Source organism: Leucoraja erinacea, unplaced genomic scaffold (genome assembly GCF_028641065.1).
Source record: "Leucoraja erinacea ecotype New England unplaced genomic scaffold, Leri_hhj_1 Leri_478S, whole genome shotgun sequence".
Taxonomy (NCBI): domain Eukaryota; kingdom Metazoa; phylum Chordata; class Chondrichthyes; order Rajiformes; family Rajidae; genus Leucoraja; species Leucoraja erinaceus.
In genome coordinates, this window is record NW_026576379.1 from 90,513 (window position 1) to 109,799 (window position 19,287).

The window sequence follows — 19,287 nt, forward strand, 5'->3', positions numbered from 1 at the left end:
GTTTTACTACTTTCCCGGGCTTCCTGTGATGGTACATTTGGTGAAATATGTACCTGTACTCCAAGATCCCTCTACTCAACAACATTCCCTACATACCTGTGACACCGCTTTCATGGAATTGTGTCCAATTACCCCTATGTCCCACTGGTGTACAGGTTTCCATGTTTCCTCTATTGTAATTCAGACCGAAGTCTGAACGGAATTTCGTGCCTGCAGGCATACATACATACAATACAATAAAAAAACAACAATAAACACATATTAACATCCACCACAGTGAGACCACCTACCACCTCCTCACTGTGATGGCGGCAAAAGTCTTAGATACAACATCCATCTTCCTGCAACACCACCTTCATGGACCTAAGTAACTGCGTACCGAGATCCCTCCGCTCTACAACAATCCCGTTTAACATATGTTTCCACATTCAGAGAACTATATGCCTGTGAGCCTCAATCCCTCTGCTCTACAACATTACCCAGAGGTGTGTAGATCCTGCCCATTTGGAATTTTCAAAATGTAACACCTCACGTTGTTCTGTGCATGTGAATGTTTTACGGCCATATTTGTTGTTTCAGAACTTCCGCCGCCACCGACTATCTCCAAGACTCCTGACTATTCCGTGTACGTGCCTGGAGAATCCATCACCATCACGTGCGCTAGTTCACGGCGGGACACGGCGGGGAGGTTTCATTTGAGGAAAGACTCCAACCTTCTCACCAGCAGCACGGGAAGTCACACGACATTCAACCACCGGATCACAAACTTAAGGGCAGACGTGGCCAACTCCTACACCTGTGCAATATCGGTGCAAGTCTCCGCTCGGTGGCTCCCTTCCGCTCCGAGCCGTGCGATCCACATTCGTGTCATTGGTCAGTCACACACGCCACCGTCATGGTATATTTTCAGAGGGGATTATTGTGCATAGTGTGATGGTGCTGGGAAAGAAATATTGGTAATAGTTTCGTCCCGTCTACTATAGTTTAGTTTAGTTTACTTCAGTTTAATTTAGTTTAGTTCCTTTCATTTTGCTTGGCTTTCCAATTTAATAGTAAGATTAAACGAGTACTTACCAGTATGAAGTTTGATCTGTATTTTATGAGGAGTTACGATGAGGGATTACGTGAAGAACCCAGCCCAGTGCGCAGTTGCGTCATACTTCGAAGCAGCGGTGTGGAATCACAGGATAGACACAATATTTGAAGTAACATAGTAAAGATCATGAGACATCAGTTTATTAGTTTGATCTATATATTGAGGGTGGGAGCGGAGGGCACGTAATCCCTCATCGTAACTCCTCATAAAATACAGATCAAACTTCATACTGGTAAGTACTCGTTTAATCTTACTATTTTACTTCGGAGTCACGTGAGTGATTCCGTGAAGACTTCAAAGGTCTGTGATTTCAAACCTTGTAACAGTTTTTATTTCACTCACTGCCGAAGTTTTTGAGGGAGGAAGTGTTATCGTAATCAACCAATGGATCTGCTTTCACAAGAAACAGAAAGGTATTTGTTAACAATAACAACATAAATAGCTCCCCTGAGCTTAAATTAATATTGCAGTTTGTAATATTCTTTCTGCAATTAAATCAGGCTTATCAACGGTTTACAATAAAACATGTTCTGAACGTCGTTTCCCTTGACCATCCTGCCGTATTGAGAATGTGGTCACCCGGGATGTCCATTCGTTCAGCCGCTGATATCAATGCTGCCCTAGTGGCATGGGATTTAAATGTATTATTATCCATTCCGGCAGCTTTCAGTACCTGTTTGAGCCACCTTGAAGTGGTTTGGCTCGTACCGCGTCTTGGGGTTTCTGTGGTTGACCCATAGGCTTTCCTCTCCCTCTAAGATTGTGGGTTGTGTCTATATATTGTAGTAGATGGGTCACCACACTCAACCTGGACTCTGGTGGGTAGGCCCGGAATCCCACCAGTGAATTGGGCGTTCCTGGTCCATATAACCATATAACAATTGCAGCACGGAAAACACAGGCCATCTCGACCCTACTAGTCCGTGCCGAACTCATAATCTCGCCTAGTCCCATATACCTACGAGTTAGGTTTTTACCAGACCTAGAATGATGAACGTGATGCGTCTGGGGTAATCACCATGTTATCCAGTCTAGTTTTATGGAGTGACTGGACTCTGTGAGCGTATACAAGAGCCATAAGCATGAGCGTTTTAACATAGATTGAAAAAGACTGAGGGATCTGGCTGGTGCCATTCTCTGAGATATGTCAATATCACACCGATATCCCATGCATGGGTATACCTGGGTTTTGCTGTCCTGCTGTTTTTAGATAAGCAAACAAGGCGCTCCATGCTGTATTGATGGCACTGTAACTCACCTTTGAATCATGGTGTAGATGTTCCAGGAACTCCAATACGTCAGTGGTTGAATAGTTTGGTATGTTGTCCCTGCGTCGTGGCAGTATTTTCCCATGCTCTTGGTGACTGTTCGCAGGGATGCCGACATGGTGGTAATGGTTCCTTTGGATAATCCCAGTCCCTGGTAAGGTCTATTCAAAACCAACACCCAGGAGTTTGATGTTTTTTTATGGCATGGGTGGCTTATGCCTGATACTGGGTTGAGTCAGCAACCATGGTCCACTAGGGAAATCCATAGGTGACTCGCCCACCATGTCGTGATGAACTGGGAACCATGGCTGTGTAGGCCGGTCGGGCACGTTCAATATCTCGGAGACAGATTCCATCTGTATTGCGAAGTGCCCGACTAATGAGGCAGAAGGGAGGAAGGCAAAGCAGAAATTCCTCCTTCCAGCGTGTAGGCATCTATCGCTGCTGCCTCTGATCTGGTTCCTAAGTCACATACATAGGTTACTGGTGATTCCGTCTTGTGCAACCAAATTGATATCTGGCTTTCCAACTGCTTAATACCTTTAGCAGATATTTTGGGTTTGACATCTATTCAATGTTATCATAAATTTTTACCCGTGACGTGGTGTCTCCCACTGTGTTCTAGCTTCCTAGGCAATAGGCAGCTGATAGTTAAAATGTCTTTTGACACACCATTGCCAGATCTGTTTGACCAATTTGTTGCACGATAATGATTTTATGCTCCCCATATGGTTGATATAAGCCACCACCATAGTGTTATCAATCCGTAACCGCATATGTACGTGCTGCATTTGAAATGCATATGCTTTTTAGCCCAATAGGCGATCACCAATCCCAAATAATTGATGCCCGTTGTGTGTAGTAACGATGATTCTGAATTGGTCCATCTGTTAGCTGTGCTGGATATGGAGTTTAGTTGCTCCCTAGCCTAAAGTACTGGCGTCGGTTTTTAATAACCAAGTTGGGATTGGTGATAATAATAGGGCTGAAACTATGCCAAACATATGTCTGCCCACCACTGTAATTGTGATATAGCTTCAGTGGGTACATTCATGATTTGATTATAGTGACCCAAGCACCTTGGCAAAGTAACAGTCATATGGATGGAATTGATATTGAAGCCCAGATAATCCATGGTAGTTAACGGCTTCAATTCTGGTTTATCTGGGCGTGGGATGAACCTCAGTGCTTTAGGGAGCTGTTTCGTAGCTAGAACTGCTGCCACAGCTAATTCCTTTGTTTCCCCTAATATGAGGATATCATCCAATATATGCCATAATTATGCTTGTTTTCTTAATATTTTCATGGCTATTTTTAATATTTATAATAGTTTAGGGTTGAGGTTAGAACATTGTGAATGCTCTATACTCCCATTGTTGCCCTAACCGGGATATCCATTATCCAGGCAAATGTTTTAGGTATCTACAATGATCCTAGTGTATGGGTATAAGATAGTTAGCATCTTCCATATCAATGCTCGCCATAAGGTATCCTTTGGAGATCAGATATCTGGCAGTGACAAAAACCCGTCTCCATCTTAAAGTGTATATACTCAACAGATTTATTTAATGATATTAGATCAATGATGATGCTACATTCACCATCTTTTGTAGTTTTAGTGAATATATTCGATACAAATTCCAATGGTTCATGTTTACTCCCATGTTCCGTTTAGTAATGAGGCTTTTGTAGTTCAGCTTGACCTTCTCGCTTCTCTTTCTTAGAGGGAGAAAATGCCCTTTGGGCGCATTGCTGAACTGGCGGTAATATGCCCAATTTGAATTCAAGTTTTTATCCACTTATACTGTTGAGTATATATTAGTTATTTGTGACAGCACCCCATGCTTTTATCAAGAAGTGTAAATGCCCCCCCCCCCCCCCCCGCAGTTAGTAGAACCCCCTTATTTTGTGTAAACTGGGAGGAACCAGACTACCTACCTCCATGTTCATTGTTTTTTCATGAAGGTTTAGTTTTGCTGGTATGCTGGCGCTGTCGGTGGGGCGGCGCATTTTCCCACGGCTCCCCTCTGGGCCCCTGTCTAAAAAGAACTTTGGGGGTAATGTGAAGCGGTCGCCAGGCTTTCACCAGTCCTTGTTTGATATTGCTGGTGGATGCCGAGGGGTGCTGCCAGCTGGGTGTTGGATGCGATGTCCTGCTCGTTCCATGGCCTGCCCTCATGAGGCGCACAGGTTTAGCTGCCTCTCTTCCCGCAGCAGCGGTTTGCATAGCCCCGTATATTTGGGGTTGCGGGCAGGTCTTATATGCACAAATGTCAGTCGAGTATCCCAAATGTGGGAACATCTTAGGCGTCAGCACACTCGTAGTGCAACGGGACAGTCTCATCCTGGGAGAACCACCTTGGTGATCATGGCGTCTCGCCTGCCAGGTGAGTATGATCCGTGGAAAAAACGAGCTAAGGCGGTGACATCTTGACCCTCTGTTAGGAGCTTCAACGTTCGCTGCTTTTAGCTCTTTTCTGCGAGTCTGCTGACCCAGCTGCCTGCAGACGTGCCTCTAGAAAGGCCTACTCCTGCAGGGCTTTGTTTGGGAAGATGGTCGCGTGGAGGAGCCATGTAGTGGCCCACGACACCCAGCAGCTCTTCCTGATCCTGCTCCCCTGGCATACTGCTGTTCTCGTCCGCCTGCCCAGCGTTTAAGCCAGCCCAGCCCTGGCCTCCTTAGCTAGCCTCAAAAAGAGGGAGCAAAAGGGTGTGCTATAAATTGGAGGAGGCATAGCTCAAACTCCGTTGTTGCATCAATCCCTCGACAAGGGAGATGGCTAGTGCAATAGCACTGGGGTAGGAGTGTCAGCTCCCTTGGCATTCAGCCAGTGACCCCTCGTTTTTCCTGGAGGTTTTGAACTCCATGACCTCCTCTGGCTTGGGGAGACAGACATACTTATTTTTGCTGTCTCCACCTGTTTCAGTGTTGGAGGAAGTTGATTCCTGTAGAACCTGTAGTTTTGGTAAGGTTTTGTCTTACCTGTAGTTAGAGGTAGCCTGCCGTTTTTCAGGCGGCATTGTAGCGGTTCCCGGGCGGCGATTCTCCTTGTCGGGAGGCTGCAGGGCTGCCGGTCGGGTTTTTAAATTTCCCTCCGGTCCGCTGCTGTTAACCAAACAACTGTTCAGCGGACCGGCATAAGCGCAGCTCTCTGTCAGCGGTCCGCAGCGTGTGCGGTCCCGTTTGCGCCTATCCCCCTCCACTGTCGGCTCCTTCGCTGGAGTCGAACGGGGGCCGCTTCCTCTGCGGCTTTGCTCCCCCTGGAGCAAAAACCACAAGGCCCGATTAAGGTAAGTACTTACCTCACGTTCATTGGTTTGCGGGAGCGCCCGACTCCCGCTGGCCGCGTGTGCACAGCTGTGCGATAATGCCGCAACTGCGCACTGGGCTGGGTTTTTCACGGAATCACTCACGTGACTCCGAAGTAAAATCCAGTTCTGTTAGGTTCCCTCTCCACAACACATCTCCGTATTGAGCTGGGACTCCACCTTCATGGAACTAAGTACCTGCCATCCTGGATCCCTCTACTCCATAACATTCCTTATCTAATTGTGAAGCAGGCTTCAGGGAACGATGTGCCTGCGCTTCTATATATCTCTGATATATAATAATCCCAATCAATCAATTACGACACTTTCAGGGACCGATGTAACTGCACTCCTCGATTACTCTGCTCTCCTACATTCCCAACCATCCTTTGACGCGTTTTTAGGGATGTAAGTAACTGCACTCCGAGATCCCTCGGGTCTACAATACTCCCAATCCACCCGTGTTGCCACTTTAAGGAAACTGTGTCCATGTACTCCTAGATTCCTCTGCACAATAAAACTCCCTATCCACCTCCAACGCCACCTCCAAGGACAAATGTACCTACGCTCGTAGATCCCTCTGCTCTACAACACCCCCCAGAGCTGCTCTACAACACTCACCAGAGCTCTACCATTCACTATGCAGGACGTGCCCATAATGGAGTTCCCAGAACGCAACACCACCCATTTTTCTGTGCATGTAGATATTTTATGGCGATGTTTTCCGTTGCAGAACGCCCGCGTCCACCGACTCTCTCCAAGATTCCTGAATATCCTGTGTATGTGGCTGGAGAATCCATCATCTTCACGTGCGCGAGTCCACGGGGAGAAACGGCGGGGAGGTTTCAATTAAGGAAAGATTCCGACCTTCTCACCAGCAGCACGGGAAGCCACACGACCTTCACCCACCGTGTCACAGAGTTAAGGGCAGTCATTGACAGCACCTACACCTGCGTCATGTTGGTGCACGTCTCCGCTCGGTGGCTCCCGTCCCCTCCAAGCCCAGCGGTCCATATACGTGTCACAGGTTAGTCACACACGCCGTCGTACTGCTGGGATGTAATGTTAAAATTGTAATGTAATGTTAAAATTGTACAAGTCATTGGCGAGACCAAATCTGGAATATGGTGTACAATTCTGGTCGCCCAATTATAGGAAGGATGTCAACAAAATAGAGAGAGTACAGAGGAGATTTACTAGAATGTTGCCTGGGTTTCAACAACTAAGTTACAGAAATAGGTTGAATAAGCATAGGTCTTTATTCTCTGGAGCGCAGAAGGTTAAGGGGGGACTTGATAGAGGTCTTTAAAATGATGAGAGGGATAGACAGAGTTGATGTGGACAAACTTTTCCCCTTGAGAATAGGGAAGATTCAAACAAGAGGACATGACTTCAGAATAACATCCCTCAGTACAACACCACTCCCAATCAAGATCTGACTCCACCTTCAGGGACATATGTACCTGTACTTCCGGATCCCTCTACTCTACAACAACCCCTATGATGCCACTTTCAATGAAAGCTCTACCAGCATTTCATGATCCATCTGTTCTTCTACTTTCCCGATCTTCCTGTGATGGTACATTTGGTGAAATATGTACCTGTACTCCAAGATCTCTCTACTCAACAACATTCCCAACCTACCTGTGACACCGCTTTCAGGGAATTGTGTCCAATTACCCCTATGTCCCACTGGTGTACAGGTTTACAGGATTCCTTTATTGTCATTCAGACCGAAGTCTGAACGAAATTTCGTGCCTGCAGTCATACATACATACAATACAATAAAAAAACAACAATAAACACATATTAATATCCACCGCAGTGAGTCCACCTAGAACCTCCTCACTGTGATGGAGGCAAAAGTCTTAGATACAACATCCATCTTCCTGCAACACCACCTTCATGGACCTAAGTAACTGCGTACCGAGATCCCTCAGCTCTACAACTATCCTTTTTAACCTATGTTTCCACATTCTGAGAACTATATGCATGTGCGCCTCACTCCCTCTGTTCTACAACACTCCCCAGAGGTGTGTAGATCCTGCCCATTTGGAATTTTCAAAATTTAACACCTCACGTTTTTCTGTGCATGTGAATGTTTTATGGCGATATTTGTTGTTTCAGAACTTCCGCCTCCACCGACTATCTCCAAGACTCCTGACTATCCCGTGTACGTGTCTGGAGAATCCATCACCATCACGTGCGCTAGTTCACGGCGGGACACGGCGGGGAGGTTTCAGTTGAGAAAAGACTCCAACCTTCTCACAAGCAGCACGGGAAGTGGCACGACGTTCACCCACCGGATCACAGACTTAAGGGCAGACGTGGACAACACCTACACATGTGTCATGGTGTTGCACGCTTCCGCTCGGTGGCTCCCGTCCCCTCCGAGCCCTGCGATCTACATTCGTGTCGCAGGTCAGTCACACACGCCACCATCCTGAGATTTATTCAGGGAGGATTATGGGGTTTCGTGTATTGGTGCTGGGAAATAAACCTGAGTTATAATTTCGTACGGCCTACTTTGGTTTAGTTTAGTTTAGTTTAATTCAGTTTAATTTAATTCAGTTCCTTTCATTTTGCTTGGCTTCCTTGAGTTTGATTTGTGTTTAATTTAATCAAGTTGAGTCCTATTCTGATCCCTCTCCACCACACCTCTCCGTATTGTGATGTGAATCCACCTTTGGGGAAACATAGAAATTAGGTGCAGGAGTAGGCCATTTTGCCCTTCGAGCCTGCACCGCCATTCAATATGATGATGGCTGATCATCCAACTCAGTATCCCGTACCTGCCTTCTCTCCATACCCTCTGATCCCCTTAGCCACAAGGGCCACATCTAACTCCCTCTTAAATATAGACAATTAACTGGCCTCGACTACCCTCTGCGGCAGAGAGTTCCAGAGATTCACCACTCTCTGTGTGAAAAAAAAAGTTCTTCTCATCTCGGTTTTAAAGGATTTCCCCCGTATCCTTAAGCTGTGACCCCTTGTCCTGGACTTCCCCAACATCGGGAGCAATCTTCCTGCATCTAGCCTGTCCAACACCTTAAGAATTTTGTAAGTGTCTATAAGATCCCTGCTCAATCTCCTAAATTCCAGAGAGCATAAACCAAGTCTATCCAGTCTTTCTTCATAAGACAGTCCTGACATCCCAGGAATCAGTCTGGTGAACCTTCTATGCACTCTCTCTATGGTAATAATGTCCTTCCTCAGATTTGGAGACCAAAACTGTACGCAATACTCCAGGTGTGGTCTCACCAAGTCCCTGTACAACTGCAGTAGAACCTCCCTCCTCCTATACTCAAATCCATTTGCTATGAAAGCTAACATACCATTCGCTTTCTTCACTGCCTGCTGCACCTGCATGCCTACTTTCAATGACTGGTGTACCATGACACCCAGGGCTCGCTGCATCTCCCCTTTTCCTAGTCGGAAACCATTTAGATAATGGTCTGCTTTCCTGTTTTTGCCACCAAAATGGATAACCTCACATTTATCCAAATTATACTGCATCTGCCAAACATTTGCCCACTCACCCAGCCTATCCAAGTCACCTTGCAGTCTCCTAGCATCCTCTTCACAGCTAACACTGACCCCAGCTTAGTGTCATCCGCAAACTTGGAGTTATTGCCTTCAATTCCCTCATCCAGATCATTAATATATATTGTAAATAGCTGGGGTCCCAGCACTGAGCCTTGCGGTACCCAAAAGTCACTGCCTGCCATTATGAAAAGCACCCGTTTACTCCTACTCTGTGCTTCCTGTTTGCCAGCTAGTTCTCTATCCACAACAATACTGAACCCCCAATGCCGTGTACTTTAAGTTTGTATACTAATCTCTTATGTGGGACCTTGCCGAAAGCCTTCTGGAATTCCAGATACACCACGTCCACTGGTTCTCCCCTATCCACGCTACTAGGTTACATCCTCAAAAAATTCTATAAGATTCGTCAGACATGATTTACCTTTCGTAAATCCATGCTGAATTTGCCCAATGATTTCACCACTTTCCAAATGTGCTGCTATCCCATCTTTAATAACTGACTCTAGCAGTTTCCCCACTACCGATTCCCCGTTTTCTCTCTCCCTCACTTCTTAAAAAGCGGTGTTACGTTTGCTACCCGCCAATCCTCAGGAACTACTCCGGAATCTAAAGAGTTTTCAAAGATTATTACTTATGCATCCACTATTTCTGGAGCTACTTCCTTAAGTATTCTGGGATGCAGCCTATCTGGCCCTTGGGATGTATCGGCCATTAATCCATTCAATTTACCCAACACCACTTCCCGGCTAACCTGGATTTCACTCAATGCCTCCAACTCCCTTGACCGTCGGTCCCCTGCTATTTCCGGCAAATTATTTATGTCTTCCTTAGTGAAGACGGAACCAAAGTAGTTATTCAATTGGTCCGCCATATCCTTTGTTCCCAATGATCAACTCGCCTGTTTCTGACTGCAAGGGACCTACATTTGTTTTAACTAATCTCTTTCTTTTCACATATCTATTAAAACTTTTGCAGTCAGTTTTTATGTTACCTGCCAGTTTTCTTTCATAATCTATTTTTCCTTTCCTAATTAAGCCCTTTGTCCTCCTCTGCTGGTCTCTGAATGTATCCCAGTCCTCCGGTATGCTGCTTTTTCTGGATAATTTGTACGCATCATCCTTCGCTTTGATACTTTCCCTGATTTCCCTTGTTATCCACGGATGTGCTACCTTCCCTGATTTATTCTTTTGCCAAACTGGGATGAACAATTTTTGTAGTTCATCCATGCAGTCTTTAAATGACTTCCATTGCATATCCACCGTCAAACCTCTGAGAATTAATTGCCAGTCAATCTTGGCCAATTCACGTCTCCTACCCTCAAAGTTACCTTCCTTTAAGTTCAGAACCATTGTTTCTGATTTAACAACGTCACTCTCCATCCTAATGAAGAACTCAAACATATTATGGTCACTCTTGCCCAAGGGGGCACGTACAACAAGATTGCTAACTAACCCTTCCTCATCACAAAATACCCAGTCTAAAATAGCCTGCTCTCTCGTTGGTTCCTCTACATGTTGATTTAGATAACTATCCCTCATACATTCCAATAAATCCTCTTCCTCAGCGCCCCTGCCAATTTGATTCACCCAATCTATATGTAGATTGAAGTCACCCATTATAACTGTTTTGCCTTTGTCGCGCGCATTTCTAATTTCCTGTTTGATACCATCTCCAACTTCACTACTACTGTTAGGTGACCTGTACACAACACCCACCAGCGTTTTCTGCCCCTTAGTGTTTCGCAGCTCTACCCATACCGATTCCACATCCTCCAAACTAATGTCCCCTTTCCATTGCATTAATCTCCTCTCTAATCAGTAACGCTGCCCCACCTCCATTTCCTTTCTCTCTAGCCCTCCTGAATATTGAATATCCCTGGATGTTCAGCTCCCAGCCTTGGTCACCCTGGAGGCATGTCTCCGTGATCCCAACTATATCATAGCCATTAATAGCTATCTGCACATTCAACTCATCCACCTTATTACGAATGCTCCTTGCATTGAGACACAAAGCCTTCAGGTTTGTTTTTACAACACTCTTACCCCTTATACAATTATGTTGAAAAGTGGCCCTTTTTGATTTTGCCCTGGTTTTGTCTGCCTGCCACTTTTACTTTTCACCTTGCTACCTATTTCTTCTACCCTCATTTTACACCTCTCGGTCTCTACGCTCACACATTTAAGAAACACTTTCCCTTGAACTCCATCCTCCACTATCCTATTCGAAACCCCACCCCCCTTATTCAGTTTAAAGCCAAAACAAAGTACCCGCACTCCTGAATCCATCCACTCCATGACATTCCCCATCTAATTGTGTCGCCAGCAGCAGCCTGCGCTCCTCTATATCTCTGCTTTATAAAAATACTTAACTACCAATGACGACACTTTCATGGAACGACATACCTGCACCTCTTGATCCCTCTTTTCTCCTACACTCCCAAAAGTATTGTAACGCATTCTACGGGAAGTAAGTACCTGCACTCCTATATCGCTCTGTTCTAAAATTCTCCCAATCTACCTCTGTTGCAACTTTCAGGACACTGTGACCATTTACTCCTTGATCCCTCTGCTCTGTAAAACTCCCTGTCTACCTGCACGCCACCTTCAAGGAAAAAATGTACATGCGCTCCTATATCTCCCTGCTCTACCACACTCGCCAGAACTGATCTACACCACTACACAGAGCTGCTCTACAACACTCCCCAGCGCAGCTCTACAACACTTCCCATCGCTGCTCTACAACACTCCCCAGAGCTCTACCATTCACTATGTAGGACGTGCCCATGTTGGATTTTCCAAAACGGAAAACCACCTATTTTTTCTGTGCATGTAGATATTTTAGGGCAATGTTTTTCGTTCCAGAACGCCCGCGTCCACCGACTATCTCCAAGACTCCTGACTATCCCGTGTATGTGCCTGGAGAATCCATCATCCTCACGTGCGCAAGTTCACGACGAGATACGGCGGGGAGGTTTCAGTTGAGGAAATCCTCCAACCTTCTCACCAACAGCACGGGAAATCACACGACCTTCACCCACCGCATCACAGAATTAAGGGCAGACATAGACAGCACCTACACCTGTGTCATGTTGGTGCACGTCTCCGCTCGGTGGCTCCCGTCGCTTCCAAGCCCAGTGGTCCATATACGTGCCACAGGTTAGTCACACACGCCATCGTCGTGGGATTTATTCAGAGGGGGATTATAGTGCTTAGTGTGATGGAGCTCGGAAACAAACCTGGTTAGTTTAATCCAGACTGCTTTCATTTAGATTATTGAGTTTACTTCTGTTTTATTTAGTTTTGTTCAGCTCACAGTTTCTGCGATTTAGTTTTGTATGTTCCAGTTTAATTTAATCCAGTTTAGTTTACTTCAGTGTAATTTAGTTTAGTTCAGCTCACTTTCTGTTGCGATGCGATACAATAGATCCTTGGGAGGGAAATTGGTCTGCCAACAATCATGATACACAATAAGATACATTAAGTTAAGTAACGAGTGATAAGTCCAGCATTGAGGATTGAGGCTGTGCGAACATTGGGGGGGGGGGGGGGGGGGGGGGGGGGGGGGGGGGGGGGGGGGGGGGGGGGGGGGGGGGGGGGCTGAGTCGGGGGAATGCGAGGGGTGGGAGGGGGATATCAGGTGAAGGGGAGTCAGTAACCACAACGGCAGGAGGGGGTGGAGTTGTATAGATTGATATCCGCAGGTAAAACGGATCTACTGTGGCATTTTCTTCTGCATCTTGGTGGATCTAGTTTGGTGCTGATGGTGCTCCTCACGTGCGCCCTGCTACCCCAGTACATGGCAGCGAAGAAGATTGCACTGGCCATCGCCGATTGATAGAACATCTGCAGCATCTTATTGCAGACATTGAAGAGCCTCCTCAGAAAATACAGACGGCTCTAACCTTTCTTATACAGTGGCACATCTCAGTATCGTCAATGTTGAGCTGCAGGTGATTCACCCCCACACCACTCAACAAAGTTATTGACTACAACTCTGTATTCAGATTCCCTCCCCTCACTGATGCAGCCCACAATGACAGAGTTATTCAAAAACATATCCAGGTGGCATGAGTCCCAGTTGCATCTGAAGGCCGAGGATAGGAAGAGAGAGAGGGCCGTTATCTTTGGGTCCCCTGTGTTGATCAGTAACATGTACGAGACACAGTTATGTAATCTGACATATTGTGGTCGTGCAGTCAGGTAGTTGGTGATCCAGAACACCAGTGGAGGACCCACCCACATCTTCGTCAGTTTGCTCCCAAGCAGTGCAGGCTGGATGGTTTTCAAAGTAATGAATAAGTAAAAACACATGACTCTCATAGTGCTTCCCGGCTTATCCTGTTGAACATTGGATCGATGGAACAGGTAAATGATGGCGTCCTCCACCCCCATCGTTGTTATGTCAGCGAACTGCAGGGGGTCCTGGTAGGGTTTAACGAATGGTCGCAGGTGAGTGAGAACTAGCTTCGCCAGGGACTTCATGATGTGGGAAATCAGCGCCACCGGTCTATAGTCATGGGAGGAGGTGGCCACGTCCACTTTGGCACATGAACTAGGCAAGAAGTATTCCACGTCACAGGAACCATCTCCTGGCCCAGCAACACGTTGGGGGCAATGGTGGAGGATTCTGCACCACTGACTGGCACACGGCATGAGTTCCCAAGGGCTGATACCATCGGGAGGCATGGCTTTACGTGGGTGGAGTGTGTACAGCCCTGCTAGATTATTAGGCTAAGCGTAGTTTGATTCAGTTAAATTTAATCCTATTTAGTTACATTGATTTTGTTAGGCTTAATTCAGTTTGATTTAGTTTAATTTAATCCAGGTTAGTTTGGTTTATATCCGTCTGCACTACACCACTGCCAATCGAACTGTGACTCCACCTTCATGGAACTATGTACCTGTACTATTGGATTCATCTATTCTACAACACACCCTATGATGCCACTTCAAGTGAAAGAAGTACCTGTACTCCTTGCTCAACAACATTCCCAGTCTACCTGTGATATCATTTTCAGGGAGCTGCGTCCATTTACTCTTATGTCCCACTAATCTACAACACCCTATCTACCAGCAACACCACCTAGAACGAACTATGTGCCTGCGTTTATAGATCCCTCTGTTAAACAATACTCCCTATCTACCTGTGACGCTACCTTCAAAGAACTATGTGCCTGCGCCCCTAGATCCGTCTGCTCTACGACAATATCGATCCACCTCTGATGCCAGCTTCAAGGAAATATGTAACTGCGCTCCTAGATCCATCTGCTCAATGACAATCCCGATCTACTTATTTCTCAATTTTCAGGGAACTATATGCCTGAGCTCGTAGGTCCTGCCCATCTTGGAATTTTCAAAATATAACACCTAATGCTTTCTGTGAATGTGGAAGTTTTATGGCAATGTTTGTTGTTACAGAACGTCCGCCGCCGCCGAATATCTCAAAGATTCCTGACTATCCCGTGTACCTGCCTGGGGAATCCGTCACTATCACGTGCGCTAGTTCACGGCGGGACACGGCGGGGAGGTTTCAGTTGAGAAAAGACTCCAACCTTCTCACAAGCAGCACGGGAAATCACACAAACTTCAACCACCGTGTCACAGAGTTAAGGGCAGACATGGACAGCACCTACACTTGCGTCATGTTGGTGCACGTATCCGCTCGGTGGCTCCCGTCCCCTCCAAGCCCAGCGGTCCATATACGTGTCACAGGTTAGTCACACACGCCATCGTCATGGGATTTATACAGAGGGGATTGTAGAGCTTAGTATGACGGAGCTGGGAAACACACCTGGGTTGATTTGTCCAGTCCGTTTTCATTAAATTCGTTTAGCTTGCCACAGTTTCATATCGTTTAGTTCAGTTCACATTAGTTTCTACGACTTGGCCGGACGTCTTCCGCATCACAGGATCCCTCTCCAGGCTCAGGCTGAGTTTGAAGCTATGCTGGAGGACGCGCCACAACACGGTTTGAGTGCCCAAGGCCTGATAACATCGGGCCACGCGGCTTTGCGTGCGTGGTGTTTGTACAGCTGTGCTAGAATATTTGGCTAACATTAATTTGCTTCAGTTTAATTTAATCCTATTTAGTTTACTTCAGTTTGTTTAGTTTAGTTTAGCTCCTTTTATTTTGTTTGGCTTCATTCAATTTGATTCAGTTTAATTTAATACAACTGGTTCATATCCCTCTGTACAACACCACTTCCAATCGAGATGTGACTTCAATTTCTGGGAACTATGTACCTGCACTCCTGGATCCATCTACTCTACAACACTCCCTATGGAACCACTTTCAGTGACAGCTGTACCTGGACTTCAAGATCCCTCGGTTCTACTACATTCCCTATATTCCTATGATGGTACATTTAGTGAAATATGTACCTGTACTCCTCGATCTCTCTACTCAATAACATTCCCTACCTAACTGTGATACCTCTTTCAGTGAACTGTATCCAATTACTCCTATGTCCCACTGGTCTACAACACCCAACTGCGTTCCGAGATTCCTCCGTTCTACAACAACCCCTTTTAAACCATTGTTCCATACTCAGGGAACTATATGTAGTAATGTTACAAACGTTTGAGATTTTAAAAATCAAGTCTGCAATTTATCCCATCAGATAGAGCATAACAAGAAGTTTAATTTGACACCTAATTCACTTTCATACCTTCAGTACAGAGATAGGTTGAAAAAGTTAGGTCTTTATTCTCTGGAGCGCAGAAGGTTAAGGGGGAACTTGATAGAGGTCTTTAAAATGATGAGAGGGATAGACAGAGTTGATGTGGACAATCTTTTCCCTTTAAGAATAGGGAAGATTCAAACAAGAGGACACGACCAGAATTAAGGGACAGAAGTTTAGGGGTAGTATGAGGGGGAACGTCTTTACTCAGAGAGTGGTGGCGGTGTGGAATGAGCTTCCAGTGGAAGTGGTGGAGGCAGGTTCATTGGTATAATTTAAAAATAAATTGGATAGGCATATGGATGAGAAGGGAATGGAGGGTTATGGTATGAGTGCAGGCAGGTGGGACTAAGGGAAAACAAGTTGTTCGGCACGGTCTTGTAGGGCCGCGATGGCCTGTTTCCGTGCTGTAATTGTTATATGGTTATATGGTTATAAGTATTTAAAAACGTTTATGGTCATTTTCATACTAGGAAACTAGCATCTTGTTCCGTATTGATATTCCATTAACTTGACACAATAGTTGTGATCAACGACAGTCAAATGGCCATAACTTTATTAAAAATTAAGAGATCTGAAAGAAATGTTCAGTTATTATAGATTGAAGCATTCTGAAACACATATTAAACAATCTTAATTGGATGACCTGACATTAAAGCACATAATTAGTTAGTTACCCAATTGTAGCTAAATCCAAAATTCAATTACTAGATCCAAACATCTATCCACTTGTTAAGAAAAGATTGATATTTTTAAATAACCTAAGTGTCTAAAGAACATTCACACAAGAACTCACAATAAAACATGAATTTTAAATGTCATTGACATTAATTTATAGGCCAAAAGGAAGGGATTTAGTGTTCAATTGCTGTAAATTAATGGCCATTTAAATCAGATTGCGAGTGGGTTTTTTATGGAACGCGCTGGTTTAGAAAGTTGCTATTGCGGTGGATTTGAAGCCCATATGCGGCATGAAAGATACTGCGGGTTTGAATAAGCCCCCGAGTCACGTACTCGCAACTTAAAATTTTGAATAAAGGGATCTTAAGAAGCACTTATTAATGTAACAATAAACAACCTACCTCGCCTTGTAACCCTACATAAGATTCGTCCCGTTGTCGGCGTTCGCGGCTTTATGATTTTTAATCTACTATAACAATTAAATAACCCCATTTTACTTTAAAAATACCTGCAGCGAACGAATGTCGCAGCGATTTTTCGTTAGCAACTAAGCAGGCCGATCAACCTCGATTTCAATAGCCTAGAGAAAATCGCGTTTTAAACCCGCCCTTATCTCAAAGGCGCCAAAGTCGCGCACACGGGCAGCGACAGAACTGCAGCGCCGCTGAAGGTAAGTTTTGCAACATACCTACTATATGCCAGTGCGCCTCAATCCCTCTACTCTACAACACTCTCCAGAGCTGTGTAAGTCCTGCCCATTAGGCCTTTAGAAAATGTAACACCGCACGTGTTTCTTTGCATGTGAATGATTTATGGCCATATTTGTTGATACAGAACTTCCGCAGCCACCGACCATCTCCAAGGCTCCTGACTATCCCGTGTACGTGCCTGGGGAATCCGTCAACATCACGTGCGCCAGTTCACAGCGGGACACGGCGGGGAGGTTTCAGCTGAAGAAAGACTCCAACCTTCTCACCAGCAGCACGGGAAGTCACACGAACTTCACCCACCGCATCACAGACTTAAGGGCAGACGTGGATAACGACTACATCTGTGTCATGTTGGTGCACGCCTACGCTCGGTGGCTCTCGTCACCTCCGAGCCCTGTGATCCACATTCGTGTCACAGGTCAGTCTCACACGCCACCGTCATGGGATGTATTCAGGGGGGATTATGGTGCTTAGTGTGATGGTTCTGTGAAATAAACCTGGTTTATAGTTTTGACCAGTCTAATTTAGTTTACTTTAGTTTAATTTACTTCAGTTTAATTTGGTTTAGTTTATCTCACATTAGTTTCTTCGGCTCAGAGTAGTTTAATTTAAAGCAGTTTAGTTTATTTCAGTTTAATTTAGTTCAGTTCAGCTAACTTTATGATACGACGCTATACGGTACAATATAAATGTATTCATCCCAGAAGGAAAGTTGGTCTGCCAACAGTCATAAAACACAACAAGATACACGAAACACAAAATGATGAGTGGTAAGTCCAGTATTGGGATGTGCAAAGATTGGGGGCGGATGGCGAAGAGGAGTCAGTGCAGAAAGCACTGAGAAGTGACAATAGACAATAGGTGCAGGAATAGGCCATTCAGCTTTTCGAGCTAGCACCGCCATTCAATGTGATCATGGCTGATCATCCCTAATCAGTACCCCGTTCCTGCCTTCTCCCCATATCCCCTGGCATCGCTATAATTAACTGAATAAGCATGACTACCACAGTGGTTTCCGACTTATCCACGTGAGCATCGGAAAGATGGAGCAGGTGCAGATGGTCCATCACGTCTTCTCCGCCATTCGATCATGGTTGATCCTTCTCTACCTCCAAACCCCGACGACCTGACCCCTCATAACCCTTGACATCTGTATTAATCAAGAATTTATATATTTCTGCCTTAAAAATATCTATTGTAATCCATTGGTTTGGCCTCCACATCTTTCCTTGGCAAATAATTCCACAGATTCACCACCCGCTGATGAAAATAATCCATCCTTATCTCTTTCCGAAAAGAAAATTATTTAATACTGAGGTTATGAATTCTAGTCCTGGACTCTCCCACTAGTGAAAACATCCTCCGTATCCACTTTATCCAAGCCTTTCACCATTCCATACGTTTCAATGTGGTGCCCTTTCATTCTTCTAAACTGCAGCGAGTACACGTCCAGTGCCGTCAAACATTCATCTTATGTTAACCCACTCTTTCCTGGGATCGTTCTTGTAAACCTGCTTTGGACCCTCTCAAGAGCCAGCACATCGTTCCTCAGATATTGTGCCCAAAATAGCTCACAATATTCCAAATGCAGCCTGATCCGTGCTTTAGAGCGTTGGCATCATATCCATGTGTTTTGTATTCGAAAGCTCTAGAAATAAATCAGGCAATGGAGTAAATTAGGCAGGCGGCATCTCTGGAGAAAAGGAATTGGTAACTTTTAGCGTTGAGAACATGACACTAGTCTGGTCTACTTTAGTTTTGATTAGTTTAGTTTAGTTTACTTCAGTTTACTTTTTGGTTTAGTTTAGCTCACTTTTGCTCACGGCACGGTGGCGCAGCGGCAGAGTTGCTGCCTTACAGCGCTTGCAGTGCCAGAGACCCGGGTTCGATCCCGACTATGGATGTTTGTCCGTAGAGTGTTTGTACGTTCTCCCCGTGACCGCGTGGGTTTTATCAGAGATCTTCCGTTTCCTCCCACTCTCCAAAGACATACAGATG

At 45.3% G+C, this 19,287-nt stretch overlaps 2 protein-coding genes across 2 annotated transcripts in view; both read left to right on the forward strand.

Moving 5' to 3' along the window:
* LOC129693920 (uncharacterized) overlaps positions 1-19,281 on the forward strand; it is a 53,409-nt gene extending 34,128 nt beyond the window's left edge. The window contains exons 13-16 of the mRNA XM_055630653.1: positions 580-873; positions 6,407-6,700; positions 14,637-14,930; positions 17,414-19,281. Coding sequence (XP_055486628.1) covers positions 580-873; positions 6,407-6,700; positions 14,637-14,930; positions 17,414-17,763 — 1,232 coding nt within the window. The 3' untranslated portion in view covers positions 17,764-19,281. The remainder of the gene's footprint in view (positions 1-579; positions 874-6,406; positions 6,701-14,636; positions 14,931-17,413) is intronic.
* Positions 6,706-12,734, forward strand: LOC129693919 (uncharacterized). Its single transcript, XM_055630652.1, has 2 exons — positions 6,706-8,094; positions 12,081-12,734. The coding sequence occupies exons 1-2, from the start codon at positions 7,779-7,781 to the stop codon at positions 12,377-12,379; spliced, it is 615 nt and encodes a 204-aa protein (XP_055486627.1). The 5' UTR covers positions 6,706-7,778; the 3' UTR covers positions 12,380-12,734.
* Positions 19,282-19,287: the final 6 nt, after the last annotated feature.

Coding starts and splice junctions, on each gene's coding strand:
- LOC129693919 (XM_055630652.1), top strand. CDS start 7,779: ATGGCGATATTTGTTGTTTCAGAACTTCCGCCTCCACCGACTATCTCC. Junction 8,095..12,080: donor GATCTACATTCGTGTCGCAG/GTCAGTCACACA, acceptor TTTTCGTTCCAG/AACGCCCGCGTCCACCGACT.